Here is a 19,796-nt window from a genome sequence, read left to right as displayed (position 1 = left end):
CCAGTGTCCAGTCCGCATGGATGAGCGAGGATGCGTCCAAGGAGACCGAGGTGTCCGATACCTGCTCATTCAGCCAAGACACTGTGAAGCCTGTCCATCAGCCAGATCTGCAGCCCTGTCTTCCTCATCCGCATCTCCTCCAGTTTCTCCAAACGGACTCTGGTGTGGCAGAGACCCAGCAGCTGGTCTCCATGGCCAAAAAGCTCCCGGGAGGCCGATCCAGAAGTTAACAAAAAAAAAAAAGCACCACAGAAGTCACTGTCGGAGGCAGATATTTACATATATCCGAATTTAAGTGTTACTTCTTTTATTTCATAATCATATTACAAAACAGCTAGTGTTTTTCTTCCAAATGTGGTCTTTTGGTTGTCTGCAAAACTGTGTGCTTAACCTTGAAGTGAGGAATGTTAGAGAGAGCGATAATAAGCATTTGTTTTGGCTAGAGAGACATGACTGCCAGGAGGGGAGGAAGAGAGACTTAAGAGGAGAGGGGTTTTGGTCGAGGAGAAGGCAGACCATCTTGGCGACGCGATATAATGTTCTATACTGGACTGGTCTGAATGTATATGCAAAGCTTTGCAAATATATTACAACATACCTATTCTGTCTGGTGGTTTTTCAACTCAGCTTTAAGTGTCGTAAAGAGCTTGGGAGCGACTTGTGACTTGAATTCCCTGGGAGGAACAACTGGTCAAAACGCAACATCACACAGTCCCAAAGAGTCCCGAACCAGACAGCCCTGAGTATATGACGATCTCTCTAATTCAAGACGAGAAAAACCCATTTTAAAACAAAATCACTGACAATCACTGTGTGAATGCTCCGATGCTGAGGTTGAACTGAAATGCTGACAGAATGTAGAATACATGTAAGAATAGTTTGAATGTTGGAATGGTTTGAATGTTGAAGAGTTTAAATTTGGTTTGGAACTCGGGAAAGTGTTAGTTTGAATGTCCAGGATGAGTGGAATGTGTTGTTGTCGGAATGGTTTGAATAGGTTGAAAAATGTCCCATTGATTTCAATGGGAACTTCCTGGAAATGTGGGAATTTTGGGAAAAAGCGGGAATTTTTTTGAAAATGATTCGGATGGTTGGTGTTGGAATTGTTTAAATCGGGCAAGAAATGTTGAAGTAGTAACAGTTTTTTAATTGAGAAATGGTATTACGGAATTTTTGGGAAAATCGGGAAATTTTTCCAGTTAAAAAAAACAGCTTCGTTTTTTGTCCTGATTGAGAAGAATGTTTTGACGGTGGAACGGTTGAAGTGGGTTGAAAATGTGGGAGGAGTAGTCGCCAGAAAAAAGGGTGAAAATATGGTTTGGAAAACAGAGAATTCTGCAAATTCCTGGAATTTTTTGGAACTTGGGAAAATTATAGGCAGCAGACAGGTACCGACGGGCCAAGCGGTGTGCGGCTTCAGCGGTCGCGGAGGCAAAACCTCGGACATGGGAGGAGTTCGGGGAAGCCATGGAAAACGACTTCGGAAGCGATTCTGGACCACCATCCGCCGCCTCAGGAAAGGGAAGCAGTGCACTATCAACACCGTGTATGGTGAGGATGGTGTTCTGCTGACCTCGACTGCGGATGTTGTGGATCGGTGGAGGGAATACTTCGAATACCTCCTCAATCCTACCAGCATGCCTTCCTATGAGGAAGCAGTGTCTGGGGAATCTGTGGTGGGCTCTCCTATTTCTGGGGCTGAGGTTGTTGAGGTAGTTAAAAAGCTCCTCGGTGGCAAGGCCCCGGGGGTGGATGAGATCCGCCCGGAGTTCCTTAAGGCTCTGGATGCTGTGGGGCTGTCTTGGTTGACAAGACTCTGCAACATCGCGTGGACATCGGAGGCGGTACCTCTGGATTGGCAGACCGGGGTGGTGGTTCCTCTCTTTAAGAAGGGGAACCGTTGCCCTCGGTCACAGAACAGTTCAAAGCCCTGCCTCCTCTCCGCTTTGTAGATCTCGGGTCAAGACCAAATCTTCCTGTGGATTACAATTGAAGAAAGAAACCGACGCCTTCATGTCGCTTCCCATCGTACACAGTGGAGTTTTACAAGCCTTTTTCTTGGTAGGATCAAAGAAAGCTTTTGTCTTCTCGCCGGGAACTCACGGCAACACAACGTTTTGTGATAACTTAGATACAATTATTCTGACAATCTACAATGTAAATAGTCATGAAAATAAAGAAAACACATTGAATGAGAAGGTGTGTCCAAACTTTTAGCCTGTACTTTGTATCGGTATTGCAATATGTATCGCAACGTAGATTTGAGATCATATCGTCCATCCCTTACGGATGTTTGGCATAAAATGTCAATGTTTCTTGGTCCTGGCTGGGTTTAGTCGACTGATGTTGTGGCGTTTCTCCTCTCCAGCCTGCAACTGCCACCCGCAGGGATCCACCACCTCCATGTGCGACGTCCGCGGGGGTCAGTGTCACTGCAGACCCAACGTCATCGGTCAGCGCTGCGAGCAGTGCGCCTACGGAACCTACGGCTTCGGACCCTCAGGCTGCTTTGGTGAGAAGCAAACACTCGGTCCCTGGGTTAGTCTTGGACCAATTAGTACACAACAGCAATGTTGCATAAGTATTTGTACAAACCCCGTTTCCATATGAGTTGGGAATTTTTTGTTAGATGTAAATATAAACGGAATACAATGATTTGCAAATCCTTTTCAACCCATATTCAGTTGAATATGCTACAAAGACAACATATTTGATGTTCATTTTTTTTTTGCAAATAATCATTAACTTAGAATTTCATGGCTGCAACACGTGCCAAAGTAGTTGGGAAAGGGCATGTTCACCACTGTGTTACATGGCCTTTCCTTTTAACAACACTCAGTAAACGTTTGGGAACTGAGGAGACACATTTTTGAAGCTTCTCAGGTGGAATTCTTTCCCATTCTTGCTTGATGTACAGCTTAAGTTGTTCAACAGTCCGGGGGTCTCCGTTGTGCTATTTTAGGCTTCATAATGCGCCACACATTTTCAATGGGAGACAGGTCTGGACTACAGGCAGGCCAGTCTAGTACCCGCACTCTTTTACTTTGAAGCCACGTTGATGTAACACGTGGCTTGGCATTGTCTTGCTGAAATAAGCAGGGGCGTCCATGATAACGTTGCTTGGATGGCAACATATGTTGCTCCAAAACCTGTATGTACCTTTCAGCATTAATGGCGCCTTCACAGATGTGTAAGTTACCCATGTCTTGGGCACTAATACACCCCCATACCATCACAGATGCTGGCTTTTCAACTTTGCGCCTATAACAATCCGGATGGTTCTTTTCCTCTTTAGTCCACAGTTTCCAAAAACAATTTGAAATGTGGACTCGTCAGACCCCAGAACACTTTTCCACTTTGTATCAGTCCATCTTAAATGAGCTCAGGCCCAGCGAAGCCGACGGCGTTTCTGGGTGTTGTTGATAAACGGTTTTCGCCTTGTATAGGAGAGTTTTAACTTGCACTTACAGATGTAGCGACCAACTGTAGTTACTGACAGTGGGTTTCTGAAGTGTTCCTGAGCCCATGTGGTGATATCCTTTACACACTGATGTCGCTAGTTGATGCAGTACAGCCTGAGGGATCGAAGGTCCCGGGCTTAGCTGCTTACGTGCAGTGATTTCTCCAGATTCTCTGAACCCTTTGATGATATTACGGACCGTAGATGGTGAAATCCCTAAATTCCTTGCAATAGCTGGTTGAGAAAGGTTTTTCTTAAACTGTTCAACAATTTGCTCACGCATTTGTTGACAAAGTGGTGACCCTCGCCCCATCCTTGTTTGTGAATGACTGAGCATTTCATGGAATCTACTTTTATACCCAATCATGGCACCCACCTGTTCCCAATTATCCTGTTCACCTGTGGGATGTTCCAAATAAGTGTTTGATGAGCATTCCTCAACTTTATCAGTATTTATTGCCACCTTTCCCAACTTCTTTGTCACGTGTTGCTGGCATCAAATTCTAAAGTTAATGATTATTTGAAACAAACAAAAAAATGTTTATGAGTTTGTACATCAAATATGTTGTCTTTGTAGCATATTCAACTGAATATGGGTTGAAAGGGATTTGCAAATCATTGTATTCCGTTTATATTTACATCGAACACAATTTCCCAACTCATATGGAAACGGGGTTTGTATTTGATGGTAATGCCAACACTACTGGCGCCCAGTGCATGTCCGGACTTGCAATTTCCATCCACTATCTTGCAGCCTGCGGTTGCAGCCTGGAAGGTTCGGTCACCCGACTGTGTGACAAGTACACGGGGCAGTGCCAGTGTCGCCCCGGAGCGTTCGGCCAGCAGTGTGACGGATGCCAAGCGGGTCACTGGGGCTTCCCCAACTGCCGACCCTGCCAGTGCAACGGCCACGCCGACGAGTGCGACCAGAGGAGCGGCGCTTGCATCAACTGCAGGGACAACACCGGTGGAGACCAATGTGACAGGTGACGTCCTACCGGTCATTTGCATGTGTATATTTCAAAATATAAATTAACATAATCATAGAAAATAATGTTTTATGCATGCACACAGTATGCTATATATGTTTTATATTTGACATGAAAATATTATTTGTTTTTCTGTCTGATATATAATCTAAATTTAATTAAATAAAATCAATTATATGAGGTGCCCGAATGCAGATGAGGTAGGCTCCAGCACCCCCCCGCCATCCCAAAAGGGACAAGCGGTAGAAAATGGATGGATAGATGAAAATATTATTTGTGTTTGTGTCTGGTAATGTGTTATTTTACATATAAATCTAAATCTAATTAAATGAAATAAATTATATGAGGTGGCGACTTGTCCGGGGTGTACCCCGCCTTCCACCCGAATGCAGCTGAGATAGGCCCCCCCCCCCCCCCCCCCGCCATCCCATAAGGGACAAGCGGTAGAAAATGGATGAAAATATTATTTGTTTTTGTGTCTGTTAGTGTGTTATTTTACATATAAATATAAATCTAATTAAATAAAATCAATTATATGAGGTGGCGACTTGTCCAGGGTGTACCCCGCCTTCCGCCCGAATGCAGCTGAGATAGGCTCCAGCACCCCCCGCCCACCCCCCCATCCCAAAAGAGACAAGCGGTAGAAAATGGATGAAAATATTATTTGTTTTTGTGTCTGTTAGCGTGTTATTTTACATATAAATCTAAATCTAATTAAATGAAATAAATTATATGAGGTGGCGACTTGTCCGGGGTGTACCCCGCCTTCCACCCGAATGCAGCTGAGATAGGCTCCAGCACCCCCCCGCCATCCCAAAAGGGACAAGCGGTAGAAAATGGATGAAAATATTATTTGTTTTTGTGTCTGTTAGCGTGTTATTTTACATATAAATCTAAATCTAATTAAATAAAATCAATTATATGAGGTGGCGACTTGTCCAGGGTGTACACCGCCTTCCGCCCGAATGCAGCTGAGATAGGTTACAGCACCCCCCCGCCATCCCAAAAGGGACAAGCGGTAGAAAATGGATGAAAATATTATTTGTTTTTGTGTCTGTTAGCGTGTTATTTTACATATAAATCTAAATCTAATTAAATAAAATCAATTATATGAGGTAGCGACTTGTCCAGGGTGTACCCCGCCTTCCGCCCGAATGCAGCTGAGATAGGCTCCAGCACCCCCCGCCCACCCCCCCATCCCAAAAGAGACAAGCGGTAGAAAATGGATGAAAATATTATTTGTTTTTGTGTCTGTTAGCGTGTTATTTTACATATAAATCTAAATCTAATTAAATAAAATCAATTATATGAGGTGGCGACTTGTCCAGGGTGTACACCGCCTTCCGCCCGAATGCAGCCGAGATAGGCTCCAGCACCCCCCCGCGCCATCCCAAAAGGGACAAGCGGTAGAAAATGGATGAAAATATTATTTGTTTTTGTGTCTGTTAGCGTGTTATTTTACATATAAATCTAAATCTAATTAAATAAAATCAATTATATGAGGTGGCGACTTGTCCAGGGTGTACACCGCCTTCCGCCCGAATGCAGCTGAGATAGGCTCCAGCACCCCCCTCCGCGACCCCAAAAGGGACAAGCGGTAGAAAATGGATGGATAGATGAAAATATTATTGTGTTTGCGTCTGTTAGCGTGTTATTTTACATATAAATCTAAATCTAATTAAATAAAATCAATTATATGAGGTGGCGACTTGTCCAGGGTGTACCCCGCCTTCCGCCCGAATGCAGCTGAGATAGGCTCCAGCACCTCCCCGCCATCCCAAAAGGGACAAGCGGTAGAAAATGGATGAAAATATTTGTTTTTGTGTCTGTTAGCGTATTATTTTACATATAAATCTAAATCTAATTAAATAAAATCAATTATATGAGGTGGCGACTTGTCCAGGGTGTACCCCGCCTTCCGCCCGAATGCAGCTGAGATAGGCTCCAGCACCTCCCCGCCATCCCAAAAGGGACAAGCGGTAGAAAATGGATGAAAATATTATTTGTTTTTGTGTCTGTTAGCGTGTTATTTTACATATAAATCTAAATCTAATTAAATAAAATCAATTATATGAGGTGGCGACTTGTCCAGGGTGTACCCCGCCTTCCGCCCGAATGCAGCTGAGATAGGCTACAGCACCCCCCACGACCCCAAAAGGGACAAGCGGTAGAAAATGGATGAAAATATTATTTGTTTTTGTGTCTGTTAGCGTGTTATTTTACATATAAATCTAAATCTAATTAAATGAAATCAATTATTTGAGGTGGCGACTTGTCCAGGGTGTACCCCGCCTTCCGCCCGAATGCAGCTGAGATAGGCTCCAGCACCCCCCCGCCATCCCAAAAGGGACAAGGGGTAGAAAATGGATGAAAATATTATTTGTTTTTGTGTCTGGTAGTGTGTTATTTTACATATAAATCTAATTCAATTAAATAAATGATATGAGGTGGCGACTTGTCCAGGGTGTACCCCGCCTTCCGCCCGAATGCAGCTGAGATAGACTCCAGCACCCCCCGCGACCCCAAAAGGGACAAGCGGTAGAAAATGGATGGATAGATGAAAATATTATTGTGTTTGTGTCTGGTAATGTGTTATTTTACATATAAATCTAAATCTAATTAAATAAAATCAATTATATGAGGTGGCGACTTGTCCAGGGTGTACCCCGCCTTCCGCCCGAATGCAGCTGAGATAGGCTCCAGCACCCCTCCCGCCATCCCAAAAGGGACAAGCGGTAGAAAATGGATGGATGGATGAAAATATTATTTGTTTTTGTGTCTGGTAATGTGTTATTTTACATATAAATCTAAATCTAATTAAATAAAATCAATTATATGAGGTGGCGACTTGTCCAGGGTGTACACCGCCTTCCACCCGAATGCAGCTGAGATAGGCTCCAGCACCCCCCCCCCCCCCCCCCCCCCGCCATCCCATAAGGGACAAGCGGTAGAAAATGGATGAAAATATTATTTGTTTTTGTGTCTGTTAGTGTGTTATTTTACATATAAATCTAAATCTAATTAAATAAAATCAATTATATGAGGTGGCGACTTGTCCAGGGTGTACACCGCCTTCCACCCGAATGAAGCTGAGATAGGCTCCAGCACCCCCCCGCCATCCCAAAAGGGACAAGCGGTAGAAAATGGATGAAAATATTATTTGTTTTTGTGTCTGTTAGCGTGTTATTTTACATATAAATCTAAATCTAATTAAATAAAATCAATTATATGAGGTAGCGACTTGTCCAGGGTGTACCCCGCCTTCCGCCCGAATGCAGATGAGATAGGCTCCAGCACCCCCCCCCGCCATCCCAAAAGGGACAAGCGGTAGAAAATGGATGAAAATATTATTTGTTTTTGTGTCTGTTAGCGTGTTATTTTACATATAAATCTAAATCTAATTAAATAAAATCAATTATATGAGGTGGCGACTTGTCCAGGGTGTACCCCGCCTTCCGCCCGAATGCAGCTGAGATAGGCTCCAGCACCCCCCCGCCATCCCAAAAGGGACAAGTGGTAGAAAATGGATGAAAATATTATTTGTTTTTGTGTCTGTTAGCGTGTTATTTTACATATAAATCTAAATCTAATTAAATAAAATCAATTATATGAGGGGGCGACTTGTCCAGGGTGTACCCCGCCTTCCGCCCGAATGCAGCTGAGATAGGCTCCAGCACCCCCCCGCCATCCCAAAAGGGACAAGCGGTAGAAAATGGATGAAAATATTATTTGTTTTTGTGTCTGTTAGCGTGTTATTTTACATATAAATCTAAATCTAATTAAATAAAATCAATTATATGAGGTGGCGACTTGTCCAGGGTGTACCCCGCCTTCCGCCCGAATGCAGCTGAGATAGGTTACAGCACCCCCCCGCCATCCCAAAAGGGACAAGCGGTAGAAAATGGATGGATAGATGAAAATATTATTTGTGTTTGTGTCTGGTAATGTGTTATTTTACATATAAATCTAAATCTAATTAAATAAAATCAATTATATGAGGTGGCGACTTGTCCAGGGTGTACACTGCCTTCCGCCCGAATGCAGCTGAGATAGGCTCCAGCACCCCCCGCCATCCCAAAAGGGACAAGCGGTAGAAAATGGATGAAAATATTATTTGTTTTTGTGTCTGGTAATGTGTTATTTTACATATAAATCTAAATCTAATTAAATGACATAAATTATATGAGGTGGCGACTTGTCCAGGGTGTACCCCGCCTTCCACCCGAATGCAGCTGAGATAGGCTCCAGCACCCCCCTGCCATCCCAAAAGGGACAAGCGGTAGAAAATGGATGAAAATATTATTTGTTTTTGTGTCTGTTAGCGTGTTATTTTACATATAAATCTAAATCTAATTAAATAAAATCAATTATATGAGGTGGTGACTTGTCCAGGGTGTACCCCGCCTTCCGCCAGAATGCAGCTGAGATAGGCTCCAGCAACCCCCGCCATCCCAAAAGGGACAAGCGACAGAAAATGGATGAAAATATTATTTGTTTTTGTGTCTGGTAATGTGTTATTTTACATATAAATCTAAATCTAATTAAATGACATAAATTATATGAGGTGGCGACTTGTCCAGGGTGTACCCCGCCTTCCACCCGAATGCAGCTGAGATAGGCTCCAGCACCCCCCCGCCATCCCAAAAGGGACAAGCGGTAGAAAATGGATGAAAATATTATTTGTTTTTGTGTCTGTTAGCGTGTTATTTTACATATAAATCTAAATCTAATTAAATAAAATCAATTATATGAGGTAGCGACTTGTCCAGGGTGTACCCCGCCTTCCGCCCGAATGCAGATGAGATAGGCTCCAGCACCCCCCCCCGCCATCCCAAAAGGGACAAGCGGTAGAAAATGGATGAAAATATTATTTGTTTTTGTGTCTGTTAGCGTGTTATTTTACATATAAATCTAAATCTAATTAAATAAAATCAATTATAAGAGGTGGCGACTTGTCCAGGGTGTACACCGCCTTCCGCCCGAATGCAGCTGAGATAGGCTCCAGCACCCCCCCGCCACCCCAAAAGGGACAAGCGGTAGAAAATGGATGGATAGATGAAAATATTATTGTGTTTGTGTCTGGTAATGTGTTATTTTACAAATAAATCTAAATCTAATTAAATAAAATCAATTATATGAGGTGGCGACTTGTCCAGGGTGTACACTGCCTTCCGCCCGAATGCAGCTGAGATAGGCTCCAGCACCCCCCGCCATCCCAAAAGGGACAAGCGGTAGAAAATGGATGAAAATATTATTTGTTTTTGTGTCTGGTAATGTGTTATTTTACATATAAATCTAAATCTAATTAAATGACATAAATTATATGAGGTGGCGACTTGTCCAGGGTGTACCCCGCCTTCCACCCGAATGCAGCTGAGATAGGCTCCAGCACCCCCCTGCCATCCCAAAAGGGACAAGCGGTAGAAAATGGATGAAAATATTATTTGTTTTTGTGTCTGTTAGCGTGTTATTTTACATATAAATCTAAATCTAATTAAATAAAATCAATTATATGAGGTGGCGACTTGTCCAGGGTGTACCCCGCCTTCCGCCAGAATGCAGCTGAGATAGGCTCCAGCACCCCCCGCCATCCCAAAAGGGACAAGCGGTAGAAAATGGATGAAAATATTATTTGTTTTTGTGTCTGGTAGTGTGTTATTTTACATATAAATCTAATTCAATTAAATAAATGATATGAGGTGGCGACTTGTCCAGGGTGTACCCCGCCTTCCGCCCGAATGCAGCTGAGATAGACTCCAGCACCCCCCGCGACCCCAAAAGGGACAAGCGGTAGAAAATGGATGAAAATATTATTTGTTTTTGTGTCTGTTAGTGTGTTATTTTACATATAAATCTAAATCTAATTAAATAAAATCAATTATATGAGGTGGCGACTTGTCCAGGGTGTACCCCGCCTTCCGCCCGAATGCAGCTGAGATAGGCTCTAGCACCTCCCCGCCATCCCAAAAGGGACAAGTGGTAGAAAATGGATGAAAATATTTGTTTTTGTGTCTGTTAGCGTATTATTTTATATATAAATCTAAATCTAATTAAATAAAATCAATTATATGAGGTGGCGACTTGTCCAGGGTGTACACCGCCTTCCGCCCGAATGCAGCTGAGATAGGCTCCAGCACCCCACTGCGACCCCAAAAGGGACAAGCGGTCCCAGGGACCCCATCAAGTCATAAAAACTGGGTAATTTGCATGTGTATATTTTATCGTATAGAATAAAATAAATTCGAAATTAATGTCATCATAGAAAATAATAGAACATGTTTTATGTATGCACGCAGATAATATTTGAATAATGTTTTTAATATTGTTTTTAATATTGTTGTGCAGCACTTTGAAACATTTTTGTTGTTTAAATGTGCTATATAAATAAAGTGGATTGGATTGGATTGAATAAAGTTAAAAGTGCAAATGAAAATACAGCTTCACCACTTTAGTCATCATTTTTGCGCTTAAAGAAATTTCTCTATGACTTTAGCGCCATACTTCTTCTGTTTCTTTTATATTGTCATTACTGCCACAAGTAGGACAACAGAGGACCACACAACTCACGTAGTGTTAAAAGCCAAAGAATAAAAGTGGGTTTCAAGACGAGACTTAAAACACTCCACTGTGGGAGCAGTTTGAACATGGAGGGGCAGAGTGTTCCAGAGCTTAGGGCCGACCACAGAGAAGGCCCTGTCTCCCCTGGATTTAAGTCTGGTCTTGGGCACCACGAGCTGGAGCTGGCTCTCGGACCGCAGTCTTTATTGACAGTTTAGTTAGGAAACATACACTATATTGCCAAAGGCCGAAACAACTGCTATAGCTACATTTGTGCCTAATATTGTAATATTGCCTTGTTCCCTGTCGTCTTAGGTGTGCCAACGGTTACTACGGTAACCCAATTTTGGGAGTGGCGACCGTTTTTTTCTGCTGTGGTCCGCATAGGCCGCGACGGTTCTTAGTTGTAATGCACTTTTCTAACACTTGTGGCAGTAATGGCAATATAAAAGAAACAGAAGAAGTATGGCGCTAAAGTCATAGAGAAATTTCTTTAAGCGCAAAAATGATGACTAAAGTGGTGAAGCTGTATTTTCATTTGCACTTTTAACTTTATTCAATCCAATCCAATCCACTTTATTTATATAGCACATTTAAACAACAGAAATGTTTCCAAAGTGCTGCACAACAATATTAAAAACAATATTCAAATATTATCCTTAGCTCCGCCAATGACTGAATAAAAACAAAAAATAAATAAATGTAAAAACAATATAAAAACAATATAAAAATAAATATGATTAAAAATGATTTTAAAGGGTAAAACCAATTAAAACAGTAAATAGAAATCAAAATTTATAAAAAAAAACAAAAGAAAAACAGAGCTTAGGGCCGACCACAGAGAAGGCCCTGTCTCCCCTGGATTTAAGTCTGGTCTTGGGCACCACGAGCTGGAGCTGGCTCTCGGACCTCAGTCTTTATTGACAGTTTAGTTAGGAAACATACACTATATTGCCAAAGGCCGAAACAACTATAGCTACATTTGTGCCTAATATTGTAATATTGCCTTGTTCCCTGTCGTCTTAGGTGTGCCAACGGTTACTACGGTAACCCAATTTTGGGAGTGGCGACCGTTTTTTTCTGCTGTGGTCCGCGACGGTTCTTAGTTGTAATGCACTTTTCTAACACTTGTGGCAGTAATGGCAATATAAAAGAAACAGAAGAAGTATGGCGCTAAAGTCATAGAGAATTTTCTTTAAGCGCAAAAATGATGACTAAAGTGGTGAAGCTGTATTTTCATTTGCACTTTTAATTTTATTCAATCCAATCCACTTTATTTATATAGCACATTTAAACAACAAAAATGTTTCAAAGTGCTGCACAACAATATTAAAAACAATATTAAAAACAATATTCAAATATTATCCTTAGCTCCGCCAATGACTGAATAAAAACAAAAAATAAATAAATATAAAAAGTGGTGAAGCTGTATTTGCACTTTTAACTTTATTGACAGTTTAGTTAGGAAACATACACTATATTGCCAAAGGCCGAAACAACTGCTATAGCTACATTTGTGCCTAATATTGTAATAAGACGTGTGCCGCCTTGTTCCCTGTCGTCTTAGGTGTGCCAACGGTTACTACGGTAACCCAATTTTGGGAGTGGCGACTGTTTTTTTCTGCTGTGGTCCGCATAGGCCGCGACGGTTCTTAGTTGTAATACACTTTTCTAACACTTGTGGCAGTAATGACAATATAAAAGAAACAGAAGAAGTATGGCGCTAAAGTCATAGAGAAATTTCTTAAGCGCAAAAATGATGACTAAAGTGGTGAAGCTGTATTTTCATTTGCAATTTTAACTTTATTGACAGTTTAGTTAGGAAACATACACTATATTGCCAAAGGCCGAAATAACTGCTATAGCTACATTTGAGCCTAATATTGTAATAAGACGTGCGCCGCTTTGTTTCCTGTCGTCTTAAGTGTGCCAAAAGTTACTACGGTAACCCAATTTTGGGAGTGGCGACCGTTTTTTTCTGCTGTGGTCCGCATAGTCCGCGGCGGTGCTTAGTTGTAATGCACTTTTCTAACACTTGTGGCAGTAATGACGACATAAAAGAAACAGAAGAAGTATGGCGCTAAAGTCATAGAGAATTTTCTTTAAGCGCAAAAATGATGACTAAAGTGGTGAAGCTGTATTTTCATTTGCACTTTTAACTTTATTAAATCCAATCCAATCCACTTTATTTATATAGCACATTTAAACAACAGAAATGTTTCCAAAGTGCTGCACAACAATATTAAAAACAATATTCAAATATTATCCTTAGCTCCGCCAATGACTGAATAAAAACAAAAAATAAATAAATGTAAAAACAATATAAAAACAATATAAAAATAAATATGATTAAAAATGATTTTGAAGGGTAAAACCAATTAAAACAGTAAATAGAAATCAAAATTTATTTAAAAAAAATTTAAAAAAAACAGAGCTTAGGGCCGACCACAGAGAAGGCCCTGTCTCCCCTGGATTTAAGTCTGGTCTTGGGCACCACGAGCTGGAGCTGGCTCTCGGACCTCAGTCTTTATTGACAGTTTAGTTAGGAAACATACACTATATTGCCAAAGGCCGAAACAACTATAGCTACATTTGTGCCTAATATTGTAATAAGAAGTGCACTGCCTTGTTCCCTGTCGTCTTAGGTGTGCCAACGGTTACTACGATAACCCAATTTTGGGAGTGGCGACCGTTTTTTTCTGCTGTGGGCCGCGACGGTTCTTAGTTGTAATGCACTTTTCTAACACTTGTGGCAGTAATGACGACATAAAAGAAACAGAAGAAGTATGGCGCTAAAGTCATAGAGAAATTTCTTTAAGCGCAAAAATGATGACTAAAGTGGTGAAGCTGTATTTTCATTTGCACTTTTAATTTTATTCAATCCAATCCAATCCACTTTATTTATATAGCACATTTAAACAACAGAAATGTTTCCAAAGTGCTGCACAACAATATTAAAAACAATATTAAAAACAATATTCAAATATTATCCTTAGCTCCGCCAATGACTGAATAAAAACAAAAAATAAATAAATGTAAAAACAATATAAAAACAATATAAAAATAAATATGATTAAAAATGATTTTAAAGGGTAAAACCAATTAAAACAGTAAATAGAAATCAAAATTTATAAAAAAAACAAAAAAAAAACAGAGCTTAGGGCCGACCACAGAGAAGGCCCTGTCTCCCCTGGATTTAAGTCTGGTCTTGGGCACCACGAGCTGGAGCTGGCTCAACGGACTTCAGTCTTTATTGACAGTTTAGTTAGGAAACACACACTATATTGCCAAAGGCCGAAACAACTATAGCTACATTTGTGCCTAATATTGTAATATTGCCTTGTTCCCTGTCGTCTTAGGTGTGCCAACGGTTACTACGGTAACCCAATTTTGGGAGTGGCGACCGGCGGCGGCTGGTGTCGCCCGTGCCCGTGTCCGGACGGCCCCAGCAGCGGGCGCCACTTTGCAGTTTCTTGCTACCAGGACAACCACAACCAGCAAATTGTCTGCAACTGTAACCACGGATACACAGGTAAACTTATTATTCATGAGGACTTTTGAGTGTTCTCGCACTCATTCGATGGGTAAGATCAACCAGAATCATCAGGGGAATACAGAAATGAAACGCCAAGTGGAAGGATGAAGAACAGCCTCAGAATAGTAACCTGCACCCGTTTCCTCCCTCCCCTGTATTACTGGTGCAGGGATTGTTAAACGCTCCAGGCTGACCCTTTGTAAGCGTGAGTAGTTGCTGAGTGGATCACCACTTCATCATCTGTCACCCAACCAGTTCTGCCAATGCACGCATGGCAAACAACGCTTCTCTATTAAGCACTTCCTGTTATCACCTACAGTGCCTTTAAGGCAGGGGTCCCCAACCTTTTTTTCCCGCCAGTCACCGGTTTAATGTATGCATTATTTTCACATGTGGCAGATAAAAACAGAAAAACAATGAGCATGAAAGATCAACTCACCATAGCGCTGAAGTAGCGGGAGCCCTACACTGCAAAAAGTCAGTGTTCAAAAACAAGAAAAAAAAAAATACAAAAATGAGGGGTATTTTATTTGAACTAAGCAAAATTATCTGCCAATAGAACAAGAAAATTTGGCTTGTCAAGACTTTCCAAAACAAGTAAAATTAAAGCTGCAAGCAGCGATGGACGGGACCGACTTTGACGGCACATAAAATCCAAACCGGAGCATTAATTAAGACATTTTTGTCAACGTTTAATCAGAAGGGTTCAATCTCTGTCCTGTGCTAGTTTGAAGCCGACACGACAAACGCGCTCAGAGGAGATAATGTTTGAAAAAAGGTGACCGGTTTTTACACAACTTTTGTTTTGAAGGGGGAATTGCAAACTTCCTGTCTAAGTGAGACCTACATAGAGGTTTTTGGTTTTTTTGATTAGATGGCAATTTTTGCCAGTCCTGATGTGTGTGTCAAATATGGTGAGTTTTGAAGCATGTTAAGGGGGTCAAATTACAGCTCAAAGAGGCGGCGGAATAATAATAATAATAAAACGCACAAAATACAATAGGGTCCTCTGTCCCAAAGGGACATTGCGGTCCCTAATTAGCTAACTTCAATGAACCCAAAAAATACCTTAAAATAAGTATATTCTCACTAATAACAAGTTCACTTTTCTTGGTAGAAAAAAAAGAGACCTTTTTGCTCAATATGTTGAAAAATATTCTTAAATGAAGTAAATGCTAGTGCCATTATCTTGACATAATGATATGAATCTCAGCAACAAGCTGTAATATCTTACTGAGATCATTTAGGACCAAAACCCTTAAAACAAGTAAAACACTCTAACATAAAATCTGCTTAGTGAGAAGAATTATCTTATCAGACAGAAAATAAGCAAATATCACCCTTATTTGAGGTATTTAATCTTACTTAGATTTCACTTTTTGCAGTGCACGGACTGGGGACCGGTGGTTGGGGACCACTGCTTTAAGGATCTGCAAAACCACTTTCTGAGCCTTTGCACAACATGTCAGTCATTGTACCCCACTGAGATGGTTGATAAAATTAAAAAAAAGTAATTTGCCAACTTTTCCACTCGGCAGAGCAATTTTCTATTGAAATGTGTTAGTAAAAATCCAGTGGGATACATCATAGTTTCTTGTAATAAAAAGTGAACCTATATGTAAGCATTTTCTGTTCAATGACCCAGAATTATTTGGCTGTAAGTCTGGGTCAGCGACTGTTTGAAGACCCCGTTCATCCTTTTTTTGGACGTTATAAATGTACCGCGCCTCCTCCACTTGCTACTTTCTAGTCCTCTGTCCAACTTCTCTCCTTCCCCTCTAATCCTTCTTGTACTTTGAGCAGCTCTTTCATCTTTCCCCACCTTCTCTAATTTCCTCCTGTACTCCTGTGCGGCCAAATATGACAGGTATTTGGCAAATAGTCACGCACAAACACAGCACAATGTGGCACACCATGGTTGTGCACAGCAGGGTTCCCTTGAGAGTCTCTTTATGGTGGGTCAAAATGTACATTTAATCCATACTTGCCAACCTTGAGACCTCCGATTTCGGGAGGTGGGGGTGGGGGGCGTGGTTGGGGGCGTGGTTAAGATATATATATATAAAAAATACTTGACTTTCAGTGAATTCTAGCTATATATATATATATTTTATTACATATATATATATATATATATATATATATATATATATATATATATATATATATATAATAAATTATTATTTATTTATATATATATATATATATATATATATATATATATATATATATATATATATATATATATATATATATATATATATATATATAAATAAATAAAAGAAATACTTGAATTTCAGTGTTCATTTATTTACACAAACACACACATAACACTCATCTACTAATTGTTGAGTTAAGGGTTGAATTGTCCATCCTTGTTCTATTCTCTGTCACTATTTCAGAACACACACATTATACAAATATACATTATAAAATCAATAAGAAAACGGGAGCTCTAATTTGGGAGTCGGAATTAGGATCAGAAGTTCCTATGTAAACATTGCGTACTCAAGTCGCCATTTTGTATTGATTACTGCAGCTGTGCACTGGATTCATTCACAAATACAAACTACAACTCACAAACACTTTAGAGTTAGGCTCCACCATCAGAATGTGTACTTAAACTTATAAAGATCACATGGATATTATTCAGTGAGTTGATTCACCAAAACTAACCTGTTATGCAGGAGGAAAAAGCACACAGGACGTTTCAATTGTTCACAGACTGGTCGCTCTCATCAGAATGACAAGACACTTCCGGTCTGCAGGTGATAACATTCAATTGGGAAGAAACGCCCTACTGCCCCCTACTGACCAATGTGAATACTGATAAATGTGGAATGACAGCTCCAAAAACGAATTCAAACCACAAAATAAAATAAATAAATCAACACAAAAATGTGACACATTATGGGTGGGTCACATATGCATGTACAGTAGATGGCAGTATTGTCCTGTTTAAAAGTGTCACAACATTGCTGTTTACGGCAGACGAACTGCTTTATGTAGACGAAATGCTGTTGTTGTGTGTTGTTACCGCGCTGGGAGGACGTTAATGAAACTGCCTAACAATAAACCCACATAAGAAACCAAGAACTCGCCCTCGATCATTAGCTATTTATATTGTGGGAAAGCGGACGTGTGAACAGGCTGTCAACACGTCACTCAGGTCCACATGGAGCTGGAGGGGGCGTGGCCTCCAGCTCCGCCCGAATTTCGGGAGATTTTCGGGAGAGGCGCTGAATTTCGGGAGTCTCCCGGAAAATCCGGGAGGGTTGACAAGTATGATTTAATCAATTGCCAGACAGTCAAATTTTTTTTTTGTAATTGCATCATTTTAAGGTTGTTTTCTGTTCATAAAAAAACAAATGTAGAGAGTTGGTTATAATAACACAAACCCCAAAACCAGTGAAGTTGGCACGTTGTGTAAATGGTAAATAAAAACAGAATACAATGATTTGCAAATCCTTTTCAACTTACATTCAATTGAATAGACTGCAAAGACAAGATATTTAACGTTCGAACTGGAAAACTTTGTTATTTTTTGCAAATATTAGCTCATTTGGAATTTGATGCCTGCGACATGTTTCAAAAAAGCTGGCACGAGCGGCAAAAAGGACTGAGAAAGTTGAGGAATGCTCATCAAACACTTATTTGGAACATCCCACAGGTGAACAGGCAAATTGGGAACAGGTGGGTGCCATGATTGGGTATAAAAGCAGCTTCCATGAAATGCTCAGTCATTCACAAACAAGGATGGGGCGAGGGTCACCACTTTGTCAACAAATGTGTGAGCAAATTGTTGAACAGTTTAAGAAAAACCTTTCTCAACCAGCTATTGCAAGGAATTTAGGGATTTCACCATCTACGCTCCGTAATATCATCAAAGGGTTCAGAGAATCTGGAGAAATCACTGCACGTAAGCAGCTAAGCCCGTGACCTTCGATCCCTCAGGCTGTACTGCATCAACAAGGGACATCAGTGTGTAAAGGATATCACCACATGGGCTCAGGAACACTTCAGAAACCCACTGTCAGTAACTACAGTTGGTCGCTACATCTGTAAGTGCAAGTTAAAACTCTCCTATGAAGGCGAAAACCGTTTATCAACAACACCCAGAAACGCCGTCGGCTTCGCTGGGCCTGAGCTCATCTAAGATGGACTGATACAAAGTGGAAAAGTGTTCTGTGGTCTGACGAGTCCACAATAATCATTAACTTTAGAATTTGATGCCAGCAACACGTGACAAAGAAGTTGGGAAAGGTGGCAATAAATACTGATAAAGTTGAAGAATACTCATCAAACACTTATTTGGAACATCCCACAGGTTTGCAGGCAAATTGGGAACAGGTGGGTGCCATGATTGGGTATAAAAGTAGATTCCATGAAATGCTCAGTCATTCACAAACAAGGATGGGGCGAGGGTCACCACTTTGTCAACAAATGCGTGAGCAAATTGTTCAAAAACAACATTTCTCAATGAGCTATTGCAAGGAATTTAGGGATTTCACCATCTACGGTCCTTAATATCATCAAAAGGTTCAGAGAATCTGGGAGAAATCACCGCATGTAACATTGAATGCCCGTGACCTTGGATCCCTCAGGTGGTACTGCATCAAAAAGCAACAACAGTGTGTAAAGGATATCACCACATGGGCTCAAGAACACTTCAGAAACCCACTGTCAGTAACTACAGTTGGTCGCTACATCTGTAAGTGCAAGTTAAAACACTCCTATGCAAGGCAAAAAACGTTTATCAACAACACCCAGAAACGATGCCGGCTTCAATGGCCCTGAGCTCATCTAAGATGGACTGATGCAAAGTGGGAAAAGTGTTCAATCCGGATGGTTCTTTTCCTCTTTGGTCCGAAGGACACAGCGTCCACAGTTTCCAAAAACAATTTGAAATGTGGACTCGTCAGACCCCAGAACACTTTTCCACTTTGCATCAGTCCATCTTAGATGAGCTCAGGCCCAGCGAAGCCGACGGCGTTTCTGGGTGTTGTTGATAAACGGTTTTCGCTTGCATAGTAGAGTTTTAACTTGCACTTACAGATGTAGCGACCAACTGTAGTTACTGACAGTGGGTTTCCGAAGTGTTACTGAGCCCATGTGGTGATTTCCTTTACACACTGATGTCGCTTGTTGATGCAGTACAGCCTGAGGGATCGAAGGTCACGGGCTTAGCTGCTTACGTGCAGTGATTTCTCCAGATTCTCTGAACCCTTTGATGATATTACGGACCGTAGATGGT

General features: G+C 41.1%; 1 protein-coding gene across 2 annotated transcripts in view; it reads left to right on the top strand.

Moving 5' to 3' along the window:
• The window catches only part of lamb2 (laminin, beta 2 (laminin S)), a 176,575-nt gene that overhangs the window by 121,250 nt on the left and 35,529 nt on the right, over positions 1–19,796 (top strand). Inside the window, exons 19-22 of one of the 2 annotated variants that reach the window (XM_061974160.1) lie at positions 2,369–2,512; positions 4,215–4,446; positions 14,367–14,539; positions 14,712–14,747. In XM_061974160.1, coding sequence (XP_061830144.1) covers positions 2,369–2,512; positions 4,215–4,446; positions 14,367–14,539; positions 14,712–14,747 — 585 coding nt within the window. The remainder of the gene's footprint in view (positions 1–2,368; positions 2,513–4,214; positions 4,447–14,366; positions 14,540–14,711; positions 14,748–19,796) is intronic. The other variant, XM_061974168.1, reaches the window with a different exon arrangement.

Source organism: Nerophis lumbriciformis, linkage group LG01 (genome assembly GCF_033978685.3).
Source record: "Nerophis lumbriciformis linkage group LG01, RoL_Nlum_v2.1, whole genome shotgun sequence".
Taxonomy (NCBI): Eukaryota; Metazoa; Chordata; class Actinopteri; order Syngnathiformes; family Syngnathidae; genus Nerophis; species Nerophis lumbriciformis.
The sequence above is the reverse complement of the archived record's forward strand: the minus strand, read 5'-3'. Positions and strand labels throughout refer to the sequence as shown.